The sequence below is a fragment of the Chironomus tepperi genome, unplaced genomic scaffold, assembly GCF_022539635.2.
Source record: "Chironomus tepperi strain 1889 unplaced genomic scaffold, CSIRO-AGI_Ctep_v1 contig_58, whole genome shotgun sequence".
NCBI lineage: Eukaryota > Metazoa > Arthropoda > Insecta > Diptera > Chironomidae > Chironomus > Chironomus tepperi.
Genome location: NW_027226180.1, coordinates 1,623,880 through 1,643,518, shown reverse-complemented (window position 1 = coordinate 1,643,518; position 19,639 = coordinate 1,623,880). Strand labels below are relative to the sequence as shown.

General features: G+C 35.1%; 3 protein-coding genes across 3 annotated transcripts; 1 reads left to right on the top strand and 2 right to left on the bottom strand.

The window, feature by feature from the left end:
• Positions 1 to 1,568: 1,568 nt before the first annotated feature.
• Positions 1,569 to 5,392, bottom strand: LOC139100274 (protein-L-histidine N-pros-methyltransferase). Its single transcript, XM_070652901.1, has 6 exons — positions 5,177 to 5,392; positions 3,175 to 3,218; positions 2,862 to 3,060; positions 2,601 to 2,679; positions 2,210 to 2,509; positions 1,569 to 2,154 (listed from the first exon to the last, which is right to left on the bottom strand). Exons 1-6 carry the CDS (start codon positions 5,258 to 5,260, stop codon positions 1,943 to 1,945), a joined length of 918 nt encoding a protein of 305 aa, XP_070509002.1. The 5' UTR covers positions 5,261 to 5,392; the 3' UTR covers positions 1,569 to 1,942.
• Positions 5,393 to 6,050: 658 nt separating this feature from the next.
• Positions 6,051 to 8,628, top strand: LOC139100239 (zinc finger protein 816-like). The gene is made up of 2 exons (XM_070652852.1): positions 6,051 to 6,195; positions 6,268 to 8,628. Exon 2 carries the CDS (start codon positions 6,382 to 6,384, stop codon positions 8,533 to 8,535), a length of 2,154 nt encoding a protein of 717 aa, XP_070508953.1. The 5' UTR covers positions 6,051 to 6,195; positions 6,268 to 6,381; the 3' UTR covers positions 8,536 to 8,628.
• A 1,310-nt stretch (positions 8,629 to 9,938) lies between these two features.
• LOC139100229 (balbiani ring protein 3-like) lies at positions 9,939 to 19,350 on the bottom strand. The gene is made up of 34 exons (XM_070652839.1): positions 19,205 to 19,350; positions 17,943 to 18,423; positions 17,841 to 17,887; positions 17,536 to 17,770; positions 17,436 to 17,476; positions 17,140 to 17,371; positions 16,897 to 16,940; positions 16,606 to 16,840; positions 16,494 to 16,546; positions 16,120 to 16,330; positions 15,992 to 16,055; positions 15,812 to 15,866; positions 15,546 to 15,680; positions 15,460 to 15,476; positions 15,355 to 15,403; positions 15,062 to 15,293; positions 14,891 to 15,006; positions 14,710 to 14,726; positions 14,521 to 14,648; positions 14,419 to 14,462; positions 14,340 to 14,358; positions 13,906 to 14,044; positions 13,699 to 13,764; positions 13,577 to 13,628; positions 13,461 to 13,514; positions 13,374 to 13,402; positions 13,162 to 13,307; positions 12,967 to 13,104; positions 12,548 to 12,858; positions 11,931 to 12,485; positions 11,074 to 11,862; positions 10,902 to 11,009; positions 10,301 to 10,462; positions 9,939 to 10,223 (listed from the first exon to the last, which is right to left on the bottom strand). The coding sequence occupies exons 1-34, from the start codon at positions 19,245 to 19,247 to the stop codon at positions 10,162 to 10,164; spliced, it is 5,109 nt and encodes a 1,702-aa protein (XP_070508940.1). The 5' UTR covers positions 19,248 to 19,350; the 3' UTR covers positions 9,939 to 10,161.
• Between the last annotated feature and the right edge of the window lie 289 nt (positions 19,351 to 19,639).

The window sequence follows — 19,639 nt, the reverse complement described above, 5'->3', positions numbered from 1 at the left end:
TTTGTAAACTTTATTTTAATTTAATCTATTTTTTTGAATTTTGATATCGATTATTTTAAATTTTGAAACTTTTAAATTTTATTTTGAGAAAAACTCTGTTTTTTATTCCACATATTTTAATTATTTTCTCGCAAAAAGCTCCGGAATTTTTTGGAAAGTTATTTTCAAATTAATTATTAACCGGAAAAGCATATGGCGTAGAAATGGCCGAAAATTCATGCCCGGGTCAGGATAGTTTTCCAAAAACCGGAATTTTCCAGGGAATTCTGGAATCTCTAGGTCAATGTGACAATATCCTTAAACCAGTTTCGATGACATTCAGCTTCAGACCATTATCAAGTTGTCCTGGGTTCGGATTTTTGGTCATTTCTATGCCTTGTGTCTTCCGGGTAAGACTTTTGAAGATTGTAAGCTAATAATGATCATTGGATGAAGATGCTTGTTTGAACTGGTTCTTATTTGACTAGTTATGTGTCTATTTCTAGACCTCAAAATCAACTCAGATTTTGTATCCAAAATTCTAGTCGACTTCAAGGGCTCTATGGGTAGTTTTTAGGGTCTATTCTAGTTGAATGACTATTTATATGAGTAATGACGTCACTAGTCAATCTTCAGCATCAATTTTTGAATTTTTCGGACTTTATACATCGTGTACCTGCCTGGTAAGCGTCACTTAAGCTAAAAACCATACAACCATACAACCGCACAGCCATACAACCAGATTAGACCCTAATAGCTCGACATACAACCAGTCAAACTCAAATCCGTCCATTCAAGACTTTACCCAATCCTCCATCAACATTACAACCCCCAAAAGTCTTAAAAATCATCAAATTTCACGCAAAAGCGTTCTAATTATTGGCCGAGCTCAAAATCTACTCAAATTTTCCATGAATCCGTCTCGATGTTTCCATAAAAAAAAATCTCAGTCGACTTCCAACTCTTATTGATTCCACGAATGAAGTGAATTTGGCATACAAACTGCAGAACACGATAGTTTAAAGGTTTAAGTCATCATTTGTGATTCAGAAAATCTTGCGATTTTTTTTTTTAATCAAAAGTAAAACTTTCAGATTTATTTTTTGGTGAAATTAGCTCAAGAAGTGCAAGTGTTGAGCTATGATTTGAGGGCATTGATGTTCATGCTGTACTAAATTGAGCGGATAATCAGGCAGAGTAGTTATAGCTGTGCCTGGTGCCGGATTCATTAAATAAAGCAATATATTCACAAAAATAATTGGTTTTAATGGAGAGTTGACAGGAATTTTGGAGTAAGGACTCTACTGGACTCGGAAGTTGGATTCCAGTGGATTCGACCTCCAATATAGAGTCCTGACTAAATATTCTCTGTGATTAAATGGGACTTGAATACCAAAAGTCAATCAATTGATCAATAATTCGACTTCTACCCAGTGTGACTCTGGCTGGGTATCTGATTTAAATCCGACATCATGCCAGAGTCATACCGATCTAGTGCTAGACTTTGGATCGATTAACCAACTCGTGTTATTCAGGAATTTATGAAAAAAATAAAATAGAAACATAAAAAATCATAAAAAATTTGCTGATTTCAAATTTGCTTGTAAAATTGATTTATTTAAAAATAAAAGTAAAAAAATTGTGATTTTTCAGCAGATTTTCAAGGAATTCAACAGAAAAAAATGTGATTGTGAAAATCAAACTGTGTTGATGGCCGCATAGTACCTTGGATCCATACCTATGTGGGTATCAGAAGTGTATTCAAGAATTGAGGAGGGTTAAGGGGTTTGGTGATCAAATTGTAGTGAAAATCCCCATTAATCACGTTGAAATGCTCTCAGAACCTCCTCATTGTCTGCCAGACTACCCATACCCATATAAGCTACACCCAAGCACACACCAACCCCACCCACATAAGTGTAACCTACATTATTTTATCTTATCATAATTATTTGTCCGAATGTTAAACTTTTGATACAATAACTAAAATGTCAATAAGCCAATAAAATGACTGACGCAAGTCTCCTTCACACAAATATGCTGACTTTGTGAAGCTTTCAATTCGAAAGCCCATTGACTCGAGTGTTTGAAAGAATATGTTGATTTCTTCGTTGAATGGCAGTGACTTTGTGGGCCAATGAGGTAGGAGGGCCTCGACGGGAAGGTGTGATGAGCCTAGGATGGACGAAATTGATTAAATTTTGAATTTTTTGGACCAATTTTCACTTACTTCTCTCAACAAAATGATTGTACGGCAGCACCAGCGCCAGTAGCGCTCGTCCATTTGGATGTAAACTTTGATGAATGTCATTGAGTAGGGTTTTGGGGTCACTACATCGATCCAGCACATTCAGTGCACTTATTAAGTGAACATTTTCAAGCGATCGAATGTCATTAATGACTGTAAAGTTTTTCTCACGCAGTCGATCCTTCATTATGTATGACGATTCAGATGCATAGACATTAAGTGAAATGTTACTATTTAAATGGGTTAGTGCTTGTGCTAGTCTTAGGGTTATTTCACCATCACCTGGAATTTTTTGAGGGGTTTTAGTGAATTATTGTCGTTAAAATTGGGGTTTTGGAATGAATAATGGAAGATTTAGTTCCGATATGCTTACCTGCACCAACATCTAAGTAGTTTATATGAGAATCACTGCCAAATTGGAAACCACCGCTGTGGAGGAAGTTGGCGAATTGCTGGAAATAGTATTTTGGAATTTTAGATCTAAAATTGTGCTAAATTTGCAATTTTTACAGTAATTCCAACCAGAATTGTCACAACATAGTCTAAGAGGCACCATAAGTAAGGTCCGGCCTTCTGACCCCTACCACAACTCTGGTTCCAACCCATAATACGAAATAATCCAAAAAATACTCACAACTTCCGACATAATAAACATAGATCCTCTTTTCAGCAGTCCATTGCAACACGTTTGTGTTAGGAATAATTTTAAGATTGCCTTACAGATGATGTGCCATAGCTGCAGCCATAAATCAGCTGATTTGGATTTCGATTGTGAAATCCAATGGAGTGTAATTGGATCGGGTTCGGTAAGGTTGAAGAATTTGGAACGGTATCTGGAAAAGTTAGAAAAAAAATTATGTTAAAGTTGTGGGTGAATTTACGATAAAAAATTCAGTTTCATGCCTTGTGCTAATCGGGAGCTATTAAAATTGAATATTCAGACTTACCTGTCAATGATTTCCTTCCCGTCATTTGGCAATTTGTACCATAGCTTGAAAGATGAATAAATCATGATTTGGATTAGTTATTGTATTTTAACAATTGAATTTCAACAATTTAATCAATTTTTCAATGCATTCTAAGTTCAAAAATAGAATACTTTGAAACTGTTCTTAACAATCTTCTCATTAAAACCCAAATTAATTCAGCTATTTAAATATTACTACTAATTTCTTATCATTTACAATTCATATTTTAGTGCTACAACTCAGCTTCAACCAAGCTATAAAATATTTGAATAATTGAGTCAGTTCATACACATCAAATGAGGCAAAAGAAGTGAATTTAGTTTATTTTTTGAAACTGTAATGTTTCTCATGTGGACTGACCAGGGGTGTAATGAGAGGGAGGTCACCTCCCAAAAAAGTCCTGGTTATGCCCTTGGGACTGAATAATGGAGTCATTGTCGATTTTGACAATTTTTGATAATTTTAATCAATTTTGATTAACTCTGACTTGACGCCGAATATCATCAAACCTGACTCAACGGTAGATTACCCTTGACATCAACCAGATTAGATGAAATCCAGCCTCAAGTTGGAGTCATACTGGCCTACGGCTTGATTCATCACCTACTCTCCCTCGCATCCTTTCCGATTTTCGAGTTACATCCTCAATTCTTAAGTATATCATGTGTTATGCACTCAATATTGAATTTATTTTGTCAAACTTACATCTAGCTTCTATACACCGTCTCTTAAACCACCATTCATTATTTAATTTAATATCAACCTTCACAAAAGTTTATCATCAAAAAAGAAGCTTCTTCCTTTTAAATATCTCTAGGATTAGAATACAAAAGACGAATAGGAAAGAAAAGCAACCGCAAGGCTTTATTAATATCAATCGATTATCCTCGTTGTTGATGAATTATTCATCAATTTATTCAGAGCTTATTATTCTTAGAATTTGTTTATTCTTTTGAGAATTGAGGATATTTTTGCTGTATGAATATTGTGAAAAACTTTAAGGACTGCTTTGTCATTGTCTTATGAATATTACAATGGAAAGTATAAAGCTTGAGCATGTTTAATATTCATTGAAGAATATTCAAAAAGAAATGTCTTATAATTTTGATGTTTTAGTAATTATACAGTCAAGGGTTAGGTATTGTTGGATGGGTCAGGGGTGTATTCAGGATGGTCCTTCTAAAATCCCCCAGAGGGGTGGAGATGACGGGGGAGTAGATGAAACCCTGAATTTTGGATTTAATAAGTCCACGGCTCAGCATTCAGTTTTGAAAATTGATAAGCTACTGCCAGTGATAGAGATTGCTTCATGCAGAGGCATCTGAGGAGCCGTTCGTGTTCAGGAGGTGAGAATGGGGTGGGAGAGGCAGTGCCAATGGCTATGACTCATCCCCTCATCTCAAAATTGAGCAATTAAACAGTTTTTTGCGATTTTTATATCGAAAAATTGAACAAAATTCTCTAAGATACCCCAAAAAATGTCTCAATACAGCTCCTTAATTGATAAAAATTAAGTACAATGATTGTTAAGTACATGACATTTTAGATAAAAAATTGATCACTTTTTCAAACGACACGAGCTTCAACAGTATTCTTATAAGAAATATTTTTGATAAAAAATTCTCATTTTCTTCTGCAGTGAATTTGCTTTTTTGATAATAATAAATGAATCCTTAGAGATTTTGGTAATGGAGATGAATTTAGGAAGGTTTATTGAGTTAAAAATTAGAAAATTCATCAAAATTTGAGTCAAATATTCAGAAAAATTCAACAATTTGATAAAAATTTCCCACATCATCAAATGTAATTAAACCAAAAAAATCACCAAAATTCCCTCAAAATCCTCCAAAAATTCACTAAAATCCTCAAAAATCCATCAACTTCCACATCAATCTTCTCCCACTTATTGACCAAATCATCAAAAAAATTGCAACAACTTAATCAAAATCCACTTAACACTTATCACCAAAAAAATACTCACTTTCATGTCATAATTCTCAATATATGCATCATTATGATATTTGTCATATAAAGCACGAGCCAAAATACCGCGCGGTCTGGCCATTTTTAGTCACTACTGCTCAACTAAGACGAATTTAATAAACTAATGGAATCAATTTGATTGTAAATAAAAAAAATACTGAAATGAGATTTTTTTTTGTGTAGTTTGAAAATTTTTCTTCTTACTCCTTTTTGGTGTTTTTTTTGGACTTCCAGGTGGTGATGAGGGGTTGGATGATGTTGATGGGAGTTGTGGTTTGTAAGGGTGTTCAATAGGTTTTTGATTTTGATGAAAATTGGTGGCTTAGGTGGTTTATATTGAGGTATTTTCTGGGTTTTGTGTGGCTGTAAATAAGGTAGTCAACACTCTGCCTTAATGTGACCAAAAAGGTAACCAAAAATCCAAAAATTATCACAAATGCCTGAAATTATCCAAAGTTTGACTTAAAATTGCCAAAATTAGACTACAAATGAACAAAATTTGACTAACATTGATTAAAATTCATCAAATTCAACCAAAAATGCACAAATTTTGCCTAAAATTGTCAACAATATTATTGAAAATTTGCTAAAAATGATCAAAAATGACAAAGCTTGATCAAATTTTATCAAAAAGTAGTCAAAGTTTGACCAAAACTTACAAAAACTTAACAAAATTGATCAAAATTTGCCCAAAATTCTCCAAAACTTCACCAAAAAATTCCAATCCAATTTATTCAACAATTTGACTCAACCCTGGAAGTTCAACATCCACAAACAATTTTCAACCCTCTTAAACAAACAAAATTACAATTCCACCTCAACTTGTGATGGGTCCTGAAACTTTCAAATGTTTACGTTCGGTACAACAACAAGTTAGAATTTGAAAATTGATAAACATTATTTTTTGAGCAATTTTAATGCAATTATTGTGAGAATTGTTGAAAGTTTCGGGAGAGAATCGATTAATATTAGGAAAGTCAATAAGTTTCTGAAATATTTGAAGCAGGTCATTTGGAGGTAAATATTTATTTCGCAAAATTACCGAAATTCTAACCAATTTTCAACAAATTTTCGCAATTTTAATTTTAGAATTTTGAACAATATTTTAATGAGTCTGAAAATTAAGCTGCAAAATCCTTCAACTTGCCTCATCACTCAACTACAAACTTTATCAATAATCCCAAACCTTCAACCTTCCTCACAATGTGCACAACCTCAGAAATCCCGCAATATTACCACAACTCATTTGACATTAAGGAGGAATCAGATGGACATGACACAATCACATTTGAAGATTATAAATTTACAGAACATTATCCAAGTGATTTCATCAAGGAGGAACCTGTGGATTACTATGAAATTGTTGAATTGACTAATGTGATTGATATTCATCCAAATGAGAGGAATAGTAAAGATGAAGGGGATGAATGGAGGAAGGAGACTGAATGTTGTGAGCAGATGCATCTTGATGGTGATGATTCATGCAAAAAGGAGTATTATGAGACGAAAATTGATGGTTTGGATTGTGAAAGTCAATATAATAGTCATTTTGAACCTAATATTTACACTATTAAAGCTGAAAATGGTATAAAACCCGAGCCTGTAGATGATTCAACTATAAAATCTCAAATATTCTCTATTGAAGATTGGAAATCCTTCATAATCCACGATCACAGCTATTATCAAGCTTCAGATGCTCCAATATTAAGTAAATTTGATAGTGACGACGACGAAGAAATTTTACAAGAAGATGATGAAGTTGAATCAACATTTAAGTCCAAATATGAGCAATATGAGAATGCAAAAATTGTCAAACTCATCAAAAATTCCTCAAAATTACAAACTAGCATCAGAGAGTCCAGGAAGATGAATTCTGAGGATTCCGACTCAGATCAATCAATTTTAAATCACACAAATTCAGTGTCCGATGACTCAATGGACGAGGATGAAGATGGAATTCAATATAAAGAAGTTAGTCCTACAAAACTTAATAGCTTAGTTGAATCGGGAAGTGATTTTGAGAATTCTGAAGATGATCATTCATGTTATACTAAAAATAATGGCAGTGATTTTGAAATTCAATTGAAATACAGACAATCCCCACCTAAATATGAACCAAGTTCTTCTAAAAATGCTGAAAAATTGGTTATAGACAAGAAAATTGATGAAAAAATGAACAAAAGTGCCAATTCTAGTCGAGTAAGCTGTGATATTAGGATTAATAATGCAATGGATTTGAAGAAATGCTTTGAAAATTCATCGAAAAAATTAGTCAAAAATAATAAGAAATTTATGAAGTCTGAAAATAAAAATTCTAATATTTTGAAAAATTTGCTGACAAAATCACAAGATTTGGGAAGGAGTTCAAGAGATTTATCGGAAATGATTGCAAATTTGCCTAAAATATCCAAAAATTCATCTAATCCATCTACAAATCTATCTAAATCAACCACAAATTCACATCAAATCTCCACAAATTCATCAAAATTGCCCATACATGCCCAAACTCAATCAGACATCGTTGACCTCTTAACCGATTCTTCAAACTCAGATTCCGATTCAGAAACCCAAAAATATTCACAAAATCCAAAAATATCAACTAAACCCAATCAATCCATGAAATGCCCAGAATGTCCAATGACCTTCCATGACACCCTCCGCCTCAACCGCCATAAAAGAACACACCAAAGTCCCCAATTCCAATGTAAAAATTGTCTCAGAAAGTTCAAACGAAAGTCGATGCTAAAGAAGCACTTTTGTGACATAAAATGTCTAAAATGTCCCGACATCTGCACATGTCAGATGGAAAACTCAAAAGACTGCATAATTTGTCAAAAAATTAATTTTCGATATTTTGTTGACTATAAGGAGCACATGATGACTAATCATAATGAGATTGTGTACTGTAAAATTTGTGAGAAAAATAATTACACGTTATTTAAGCACAAGCAGCTAAAGCATGATGTAGTCAGGTCCTATAGATGCACAGAATGTACATCGATCCTTAAATCAAAGGAACAACTTGAATATCACATGGAAATTCATGCCAAGAACTTTTCATGTTCAAAATGCAGCAAAGTCTTCACCCGACGGTACCTTTTGAGGCAGCACGAACTAACCCATGACAATCCACAGCAGTTCCATTGTGAAATTTGTAATAAAAATTTCCAGCGTAAGTTCTGCCTTGAAAATCACAAAAAAGTCATCCACGGCGATAAGAAAAAGGAAGAAAAATACTTAAAGCAGCACAGAGGAATGAACGGTGAGAAAAGTACAGGATGGATTGAATGTGACAAATGTCCAGCATTATTTAGGAACGAACAGAGTCATAAGAGACACTTGGGCCAGGCTCATTAAATTGTCTATTGATTATTCATATTTTTAATTAAAAAAAAAGTAATTTAAATAAAAAATGAGCACATCATGTGTTTAAACAGATGGACTAGTTAATGATATGTCTTTTAAAATATGTGTGGATACACGTGCTGTTCATTGGATGTATTGTTGATAATTAAAAAATGATGACATTCCTTCATGGTTACAAGAAGATGAGTCATACTTCTATTCAGTGATCTAAATCAGTGGTGTTTAGTGTCTAGTGTGGTACATGCTGCATGTCGTGTATGCTTCCGGTCGTGGTCAAGCCTGATTTTGGAGCTGCTACCTTTCAGACAATGTGGTATGGAAAGGCTTTTTAGTTCAGTTCCTCGACTGATTCTAGCAATTCGGAATGTTAAGAACTTTAGCTTCCTGTTCAGCACATCCAATCCAGGAATTCTTTAGTCTTCCTCGAGGTAGCCTTTTCCATGTTTTAATGTGCTCACCTCGGCACATGGCTCGGAAACCAGCAGATCAGGTCACGAGATGAAATACACTAGACATTTGGTCAGCTACGAACTCACACTTCGGCTTCCCCCAATCCGCTAGACATGGAAACCAACTATTCTGTATGGCAACAACTTGACTTTAAACAGACTGTCATGTGATTAATTTGGAATTTTTATTGTGTAAACAGATTGACAGTTTATCGAAAACAACATGTGTTTTAAGGATGATGAAGTAATGGTAAACAAAAAAAGTATTTTTTAAATTGTTCTGTAGCCTCGATTAAGTCTTGATAAATTTTGAAAAAACTACATGAAACTAATGAGAGAAAAACTTGAGAAAAACATGTTTTAATGTTCAATGTGGTATTCATCGTCATTTTGATTGAGTAACTATGTCAAGTTAATGAATTTTGTTTAATTTTTCAATCTAAAATCCAAAATGGATTCGTTCTAAAAGACTTAAACGTTCATCATCGACTAAATCACTATGGAAGTCATATTAGAATGAAACGAAACGAAAACGCAGCTTAAAACATCTCTTTTAGCGTACAGACTAAGCTACAGGGCAAAATGTTGACAAAAAAGTCATTTGGAACTCTCTTTGAACCAGATTGTGCCAGACTACAGTTAAAAGTTTAGCATAGTCCAACAGTCGAAGTCCTGTCAACTCTACTATAAACTGTAGATCATGATTTATAGATAAAAGAGCCCTATTTGATTGAACTGCAATAACCATTGAGATCTAAAGATTTGAATCTAAATGAGTCACTTAATGATGGGTACTATGTGTGTCATTAGAGGAGATTTGATCCTAAAGGCTCCTCGTTAACCATTATCCTCTCCCTTGAATGCTTCTTTGGAATGGATTAACTCCTCAAAAATTATTTTCCTGGAATTTTAGATACAAAAAAATAAAATTCAAAATTTTTTAAATTCCGAAATAATTTTTATATAAAAAACAATTTTTTTAACAAAATAATAGACACAAAAGTTATCAAAAAAATCTAAAAAAATTTGGTAACAAAAGTGAACATAATCAAGAAAATAAGTAAATTAAATAACAAAACAGTTCTTGAAATTTAAATTTTGAAAACTACATAAAAATCACAAAAACATTTAAATTTTAAAAATTCATAAATTTTTTTAATTTTAGCATTTAATGTCTGCAACTGCTGCAAACTTCACATGCACAGTTCTCGGCATTCCATGATTCAGCAACTGTTGAATAAATTAATTAAAAATTTTGGATTATTTAAAATAAAGTACAATTCTTTTTAATCTATATAAAAACTTACTAGTTGGACATTTCAAGTCCTTTGGTGCATTTGTGCACTTAAAGCTGCATGTGTCCTTATCGAAAACCTTTCCTTTTATTGTAGTTGTTTGTTCCACGCACTTGCATTGGCAAATTTCACGATCCCATGAGAAGAATTTACAAAATTTATCAGCACAGCCCTCTGAAGAATTGAAATTAAAGAGAAATAGAGAATTTTAAGGTTAGGATTTAGAACTTTGAGGGGAATTTGATGTTGCTTGAGGTCTTGGGGGTCAACCCTCCTCATTTGGACAAACTCCTCAATTCCTCCTTTAATATTGGACAAACGTTTATCCGGATGGGAGCTAATAGCCAGTTGAGGGGCTCTATGACCGGTTTTGGTGTCCAATGACCAGTTGGGAGATCCCATAGCTGATTGGGAGGATCAATGGCAAGTTGAACGGCTCAATGGCTAGCTTAGGTACCCAATGGCCCATTTGGAAGCTCAATGGCAGATTGAGAACTCAAATGGTCAGTTAAAGAGCCTAAGGTTCAGTTGAGAAGCCCAATGGTCGGTTAGGAGTGGGGACGCAATGGCCAATGGGCCCATACCATTTCAATAATTCAAATTTCAATCTTACCTGTTGGTTGTCTTTCAATACATTGAACTTGACATGATAATTTGTTTAATCTCTTGAAGGCGTTGATTGGTCCATAGTTGTTGGTACATTCACAGTCACAGGTGTCAGCTAAATATGTGAATATTTATTGAAAAATGATTCAAAATTCAATCATAAAACCCGAATGACTTACTTGAGAATTCCAAATAATCGTTGTCGATACAGCTCTTACTGGTCAAGCATTTGCATGAGCATGAGTCCTTGTCCCAATACTTGTTGTCACCGCAGCCCATTCTTGGTTGTTCTTCAGCACATTCACATTTACATGTCTCATGACAGAAGATTTTACCGTCACCGCATCCAGGATCATTCTTGGTACAAGTCTGAACGCATTTACATCCACTCTTAGGACTGAAGCTATATCCACGATCACAACTCAACTCTTGTGGGCAGTTGCACTTGCATGAGCTTGAATTATAGACTTGACCTTCATATTGACAATGAGGAATTGGTGGAAGGCTGCATACAACCTCACATTGTTGATCATCCCAAACCTTACCATCTGGAATGTCTCGTGGCTTATTACCGCACTTACAGCTGCATGTACTAGCATCAAACACCTTTGGTGATTCACAATTTGGTATGACTGCACATTTCTCCTTACATGTTGCATCATCCCATACATGACCAGCACTACATCCTCCAGTTGGTGGTTGCATGGTCGATGGACATTGACAGCTGCATGATGTTGAATCCCAAACCTGAGGTGCTGCACATTTAGCTAGAATTGGGCAGGCACATTTGCATTGTGTTGGATTCCATGTCTGTTGACCGGGGCACTGCTCTACTTTGGCACAGCCACATTGACATGTCTGAGAATCCCAAATTTGACCAGCTGCACATGTTAAGACCTTTGAGCATTCACATTGACATGTGTTGTCGTTCCATTGTTGATTGGCTGGACATCCACCGCTTGGTATTTCTGTGGAAGGAAAGTTAATGATTTTTAGGTTAGAATTTTGGATATTTTGAGGTTATGTCTGGACTTACTTGACTTGCATTGACATGAGCAACTGTCATCATTCCATGACTTCTTGTCGCCACATGTTGCAGGCTTTGGCTTGTCAGCTGGACATCCACATGAGCATGTATCCTCACTCCACTTTTGAACACCTTTACATCCAGTTGCTGGACATCCTGGCTTACATTCACATTGACATTTTTCGTCATTCCACCATTTAGTTCCGCAGTTATTTGCTGGCTTTTGCATGTTTACTGGACATGAACATTGGCACTTATCTTCATCCCACTTTTGGTTACCTGGACATCCACCCTTTGGCATACCTGGATTACATCCACAACTGCATGTTACATTTGAGTATTTTTTAGAACCAGAGCACGTTGGAAGTGGTTCTGGACATCCACATTGGCACTGATTGTCATTCCATTTCTGACTTCCGTCACATGTTGTCTTTTGCTTATCCTTTGGACATTCACATTGGCATTTATCTTCGTTCCATACTTGTACGCCTGGACATCCGTTGGCTGGTTTGGGACTTTTGCATTTGCATGCGCAATCTTCTTGACTGAATGCTTTGCCAGTTCCTGTATTCAATCAAAAATTCATTAAAAATTGTCTAAAATTCATCAAATTCCATCAAACTTACCACATGAGGCATCAGATTGTGCATTAGGACATTGACAGCTGCATGATGTCTTGTTAAAAACTTGCTTTCCAGAGCATGTCTTCTCATCGCAGACACAGCCGCATTCCAAATTGCTTGCTCTCCATGGTGACGTACATTTGATCTCATTTGGACATCCGCACTCGCATTCAGCTTGATTAAAGACTTGCTTGCCTGAACAGCTTGTTGTTCCTTGTGGACAAGTGCATGTGCATGTATCGTCAGACCAGGTCTGCTTCTTTGTGCATGAAGATGTTGATTTGCATACAATGTTGCAAAGGTTGTCGTCCCACCTAAAGGAAATGATACAAAATGGTATAAAGTGTGGGAATTAATCAAGATTGAGCAGGAAGGGAGAAAGTATATCCAAAATGGTTAAAGGTAGGCAATGCAGCACTTACATTTTATTAGATGGAATAACCGATGGACATGAAGATTTACATTCACAGCTGCATGTTGCATCATTAAATAATTTATTATCAGGACATGTCTTATTGGTGTTAGCAGGACATCCACATTTGCATTGGTCATCCAACCATCTGTTGAGATTTGAAATTAGTTGAATTATTAAGGAAGAATTTGGAAGTGAAACTTACACTTTTGGTGCTTTGCAGCTTTCGGCTTCAGCGGCGTTCTTACATCCACATGTGCATGTATCGTAACTCCATGTCTTGGGTGATTTACAGCTGTCCATTTCGTTCTTGTTCTTGCATTCACATTGACAAAGGTCTTGGTTGAATTTCTGAGTTTGGGAGAAATTTGGTTAATAATTGTCAAATTTTAGATCAATGTCTAAGCTCTTAATTACCTTAGCTGATCCACAGTCTCTGCTGACATCTGAAAAATTTGAGATTTTCAAGTAAAATTAGCAAAAATTTTGAAATTCGAGACTCACCTCCACAGTCACAAGTGCATGTAGTATTGCTCCATTTGGTGTTACCTGGACAGTCTATATGAAAAAGTAATGAATTAATCAATTTTAAGTATATCCAAAATTTTAGCAAAACTTACTTTCAATTCTGCCATTTGGACATCCACATGAGCATGTGAAATCGATGTATTTCTGTAAATTTTTATTAATTTTCATTTATTTTCCTGATTATTGATCATTTGCTTAGTAGTTTCATAAATACCTGACCACCAGGACATGCTGTCTGAGGATTAGCACATCCACATTTACATTTATCGTCGAGCCATGTCTAAATTTGGAAATTAATATTTAGGTTTAAAATTGTCATTAAAATTGTTTTAAAGTTGGTAGGACTCCATTATGGACCAATTCTGTTCGACTCTCAGAGTCCTACCAACTCTGATTTATTTGAAATGTTCTAACTACTCACTTGTGATCCAGGACAACAATCTGGTTTGGGTGGATTGCAGTTGCATGAACAAGACAATGGATTCCATTCTTTTGGACTTTGACATGCTGGTTGTTGAGCGGCATTTGGACAAACGCAGTCACAGAATTTGTCACTCCAACTGTTGATTTTATAAAGATTTTTTTGTTAATTTGAAAATATTAAAGTCAGAAAAAAGGATATTGGGGGAGAGTAAGGGTTACGGTGCATAGTCAATGACTCGGTCCTGAAACTTGATTCGATCCCGTTTTCGGAACTGGTCTCAAGAATTTATCAGGATGAGTGATAGTTGGGATTTGACCCTAAAGATTCCTGAGAATACGCCTCAAGATCACTGTGTCACCGAGTATAGTTTAAGCAACACAGTCACACACCATGCTGCTTAGATTCATGTCAATCATTATATTACTACTCACATTGTTGATCCATGGCATTCTGTTAACATTAAAACAGATCAATTATTAATCAATTTAAATCACAAATCATTCAACTTACCTTTTTTGTTACTACATGTGCAGCTACAAGTGTTTTTATCGAATCTGAATCAAAAAGACACAAAATCAAATTTTCAATTCCTGTAACTAAATAATTACTCACATCTGTGGAGCTGTACAAGTCTTGGGATTTGGACATTCACATGTGCATGTTTCGCTGTTCAACTTCTGAGGTGAGTCACATTTTGGAGCGTTCTTACAGCTACATTCGCATGTATCTTCGTTCCATTGCTGTTAATTTTGGTTAAATTTTGGTAAATTAAGCATAAAGTTATGAAAATATACAACTTACTTGTGCACCGGTGCATGCTAAGGAATGAGAAAAAAAGAAGAATTATTAAGGATATTAATGCAAGTCTTTGATTGAGGATGAAGGGAGGCTGCCTAAGGCTAGAAGCACAGTCAGGTGAGTGACCCTGTATTCTGACCAGTTCAAATGACAGAAAATCCAAAAAATCAAATTATTTCCTTACTTTTCTTATTTGGACAGTAGCAACTGCACAATTCAGAATTCCATTGTTGCTTATTAGGACATCCACCTTCTGGCATATCATTTTCACATTTACAGCGACACTTTTCGTCATTCCACCTGTAAAAATTTAATTTTAATCAATTCCAACATCAAATAAAATCCCTAAACTCACTTTTGAGCTCCAGCACATCCACCAGCTGGCTTTCCAGGTACACAATCACATTGACATTCATCACCCAACCATGTTTTGGCACCACAACCTTCAGATGGCTTCTTCATACCACTTGGACATTCACATGAGCATGAATTCCAATTGTATGTCTGTTTGCCTGGACACCATGGCTTGTCAATGCCGCAACCGCAAGCACATGTGTCTTCGTTGTAAGTTTGTCCGCCTGTGCAGTCTGGGGAGGAATAGAGTCGATTGAATAAGAAGGGATTTGGATATTGGTAATGGATACTTACTTCTTGGTCCCTCAGGGCAGCCACATGAGCATACGCGGTTGTTCCATTCCTAGAAATAGTATAAGGTGTAGCTAACTGGATGGATAAACTAATTATATTAATTACCTGTCCAGCTGGACATCCTGGAAATCCAAAAAATGCAAAAAATGTCATAATTTCCAAAAAAATTCAATTTTAATCCCAGAACTCACCATCCTTTGGCATTTGCATATCTTTTGGACAAACGCATGAGCAAGTATCAGAATCAAAGATTTGTGAACCATCGCATGCTTTTGTAGCTGTACATTCACATGAACATGTCTCTTTGTTAAAGAATTTACCAGCACCTGTGGGTTTTGAAGGGTAAAAATGGGTGTTATTAGTTCTTAGGATTGATATTGGTCGTCCTTAGGGTCCAGACTCAGACTGAGACATCTAGGCTTTAGGAGCCGACAAGAAGACATGATGACAAACTTACCGCATTCCTTTTCGCCTCCTGGACAGACGCAACCGCAAGCTTCTTTGCTATAGATCTTTAAAATGGATTAATAACGGTTTCATTAGCATGGAAAGTACATCCAGATAGGGGAAGGAGAGAGGCTCGACTCAAAACCTACCCAGCCTCTTCCTCCACTTCCTCAACCATCACATAGCTTACCTGTTCCTTTGAACATTCTTTTGGAGCATATAAGCATTGACATGAGCACAATGATTCATCCCAACTGTACAAAAAGACAAAATATTAATCCTTTACATCCACAGCATAGCCGCAATAATTCCACTTACCGTTCTTGTGAGCTGCAATTACCTCTATTTGGACATTCACATTCACATGAATTTTTATTCAAAATTTGTGGTGAATTGCAAGTTTTGGTTGATGGACATTCACATTTGCATGAATCTTCGATCCAGGACAGTTTGCCACATCCTTCACTTGGCATTGGTTTTGGACATTCACATGCACATTTGTCTTTGTTCCATTGTTTAGCTCCACAACCTGAAAAAGACATTTTGAGGTTAGTTCCACATGTTTTTGATCAGTTCCACACTTTAGGCCAGTGCTGGGCAACCTTATTGTCACGGCACAGCCTCAACCAAAATCCAAGGGATGTGTACCGCGTCACAAAGGTTGCCCACAACTGCCCTAACCCTTAACTCACCTCCAGCTGGCTTCTTTGAGTCACATTCACATTCGCATGTAGCTTCATTGAAACTGTAAATAATAATCCATAAAATCTCCACATCCACAACCCCAAATGTCCAAAAACTCACGTTTTACCACTATCACATCCTTTAGAAGGCATTTGCTTACCAGCAGGACATACACATTTGCATTGATTTCCATCCCATGTTAATGGTTTAGCACATCCACCGGCTGGTTCACGATTGATACATTCACACTCGCATGTTTCACTGCTACGTTGCTTTTCGGATATGCACATGATGCCATTTGGTGGACATGTGCATTCACAATGCTGACTATCCCATACTTTACCGTTTTTGCATTCTGTATGGAAGGGATTTAGTTAAATTTTGGGAATTTTTGGATGTTGGGAGACTTACCTTGTGTTGCTGGACATTTACATGAGCAGGAGTTCTTGTCCCATCTGAAAAGTAGATGAATTTAAGGATATTGGCAATCAAAATCGGAACTGACTGGTTCCGACATTTTACAGAATTTAGATTTGAGCAGTCCTAACCCGACCTGGTGTCGCGGCACACCTTGGTGAGAAGCCTTGACCAAATGAAATACAATTCATGACATGCCGCGACACTCAGATTGTACAGCACTGGATCAATACTTACATTTGTGAACCTGGACATCCACCTTCTGGTTTTTGCATATTGACTGGACATTGACATGAACATGAGTCGCTGCTAAAGGTTTGTGGACTTGTGCATGTTTTGCTTCCTTTACCACCTGGACATACACATGAGCAGCTTTCCTTATCCCAGACTTTTCCATCTGTGCATGTGTCTTCATTCTTGCATTCACATTGGCATGTCTTGGAATTGCGCTTTTTGTTGTCAGGACAAGCTTGATGGATTTTAAGAATTTTAGGTTAGGTTTAGAATTTTATGAATTATATTGAACTACTTACTCAAGTCAGCACATCCACATTCACATGTGTTTGGATTCCAGCTGTTCAAATTACAAAAATTTCAGAATTTTTGGAACTAAAGCTTCAAATTTTCACTCACATTTTTCCATTTTCCTTGCATTCATCCTTCTTTTCTTCCATATTGGCAGGACATTGACATGAGCATGCATCATCATCCCATTTTAGAGGTGCTGCACATCCACCAGCTGGTTCAGCTGTTGGACAGACACAGCTGCAGCTGTTTTTGCACCATGTCTTTGAGCCTTTACACTGCCCGTCACCTTTGCATTCACATGAGCATGTGCTGTCTGAGTAGACTTTGTTTTTGCCGCAATCTAGGTTTTTGAGGTTAGGAATTTTTGAGGTTAGAATTTTTTTTGAGGTTAGAATTCCATCCAGCCTTACCTTCTTTCTTATGTGGACAGTCACACTTGCATTCAAACTTGTTCCAGCTGTAAATCAAAATAAATCAAACATAACCTCAAAAAAATCATCAAAATCACTCACAAGAATGGCTTTTCGCATTTTCCAGCTTGTTCCTGTTTGTCAGCAGGGCAGTCACAGCCACAAATGTCTGAATTCCATACCTGAGGTGCTTCACATTTTCCAGCCTTGTCAGCATTTTTACAAACACATGAGCAGCTATTTGGACACCATTTTTTGCCACTTGGACAGCCACCAGCTGGCATTGGATTTGAGCATTTACATGCACACTCTTGTGTGCACCAGTAACGTCCAGCACCACATCCGCCGGATGGTGCGTCTTTTCTGCACTCACAGGCACACTTTTCGTGGTCGAAGATTTGTTTGGCTGGACATAATTTTGATTGACATGCTGTAAATGTGCATGACTCTTGATCGTAGAAGGCACCGATTGGGTAGCAACGATTTTCGCGTTTGCAGACACAGGCTTGCTTCCGTTCGTTCCAATATTTCCGAGCGGGGCAGTGGTGTTTGGGTTTTATTTGGTTTGCGTTAATCAGCAGAACTGAATGGGGGAATTGATGGGGAAATTTGAGGATTTTTTGGTGAATTTTAAATTAATTAATTTAAAAATTCAAATATTTTATTATTAATTATTAAATATAAATTTAAAAAAAATTGAATTTTATATTAAATTTTTTAATATTTTTAAATTTAAATTTGAGAGAATTTTTATTAAATTTAAATAAATTTTAAAGTATTTTAAAATTAAAAAAACTTAAAAATTGATTAAAATTTAAAAAATAAAAAAAGTTTAAAATTAGATTACATTCTATAAATTAAAAAAAAATATTTTTAAAAACTATTTTTCAATTTTTTAATAATTTTAAAAAGGTTAAAAATTAATTAAAATTTAAAAATATAATTTTTAAAAATTGAATATTATATTTTTGTTAAATTGAAAATTAATTTTTTTAAAAAATTGAAAGTTGAAATTTTAAAAAAATAATGAAAATTAATTTTTTTTTGGAAATTCAAGAATTAATCGTTTTAAAATTTAAAAATTAATTTCTTAATAATTTAAAGGTAATTTTTTTTAAAAATTGAAAATAATTTTTTTAAAAATTGAAAATTCAAAAATTCTTTTTTTTTTTCAATTTAAAAAATTAAGTAATTAAATTTGATATTTTGGATAAAAAATTTAAGTTTTGCAAAATTTTTAATTTTTTCAAAATTTTTCAATTTTTTTAATTTTTTTAAGATTTTCAAAATTTTCAATTTTTTTTAAAATTTTAACATTTTTTTTAAAATTTCAACATTTTTTCACTTTTTTAATTCCAACTCACCATTAACGATTAACAGCACTAATAAACTTGATAAAGTCTTCATCTTCCTGAATTTCCCTTTCAAAATTGATGAGTTCCTTCACGTTCCTTCACCCAATTTATACAAAAAAATTCTGCCTGGTTTCCACTTCCAACCCGAAGTCAAGCTTTCGTTTAAAAGCTTCAAAAAATATTTAGTTCTTAATACACTCAAATTCCAATAAATTTAAATATCAATCGACTTCGGGCCATCTGGTTTTGAGATGTAGAAATGAAAATGTATTTCTTAATTGCAGCCTTCAATCAACCCGAGGGTCTATGAACCTGACATGTACATGTCTGATGACTATTTACATATTAAACACAACTTGAGTAAATTGGAACTGTAAGATGATTAATTTATTGAATATTTGGAATTATTAAAGCTGTTGGATTGTTGAATGTCCTAGACAGATG

Excerpts from the sequence above, each read along its gene's own strand:
- LOC139100239 (XM_070652852.1), top strand. The coding sequence starts at position 6,382 with ATGTGCACAACCTCAGAAATCCCGCAATATTACCACAACTCATTTGAC.
- LOC139100229 (XM_070652839.1), bottom strand. The coding sequence starts at position 19,247 with ATGAAGACTTTATCAAGTTTATTAGTGCTGTTAATCGTTAATG. Across the intron at positions 16,841-16,896 it reads TAAATGTCCAGCAACACAAG|AATGCAAAAACGGTAAAGTA; the intron begins GTAAGTCTCCCA and ends CCTTCCATACAG. Across the intron at positions 13,403-13,460 it reads ATGCACTTGTGACTGTGGAG|ATGTCAGCAGAGACTGTGGA; the intron begins GTGAGTCTCGAA and ends CAAATTTTTCAG.
- LOC139100274 (XM_070652901.1), bottom strand. The coding sequence starts at position 5,260 with ATGGCCAGACCGCGCGGTATTTTGGCTCGTGCTTTATATGACAAATAT. Across the intron at positions 3,219-5,176 it reads TTGAGAATTATGACATGAAA|CTATGGTACAAATTGCCAAA; the intron begins GTGAGTATTTTT and ends TCATCTTTCAAG. Across the intron at positions 3,061-3,174 it reads GGGAAGGAAATCATTGACAG|ATACCGTTCCAAATTCTTCA; the intron begins GTAAGTCTGAAT and ends TAACTTTTCCAG.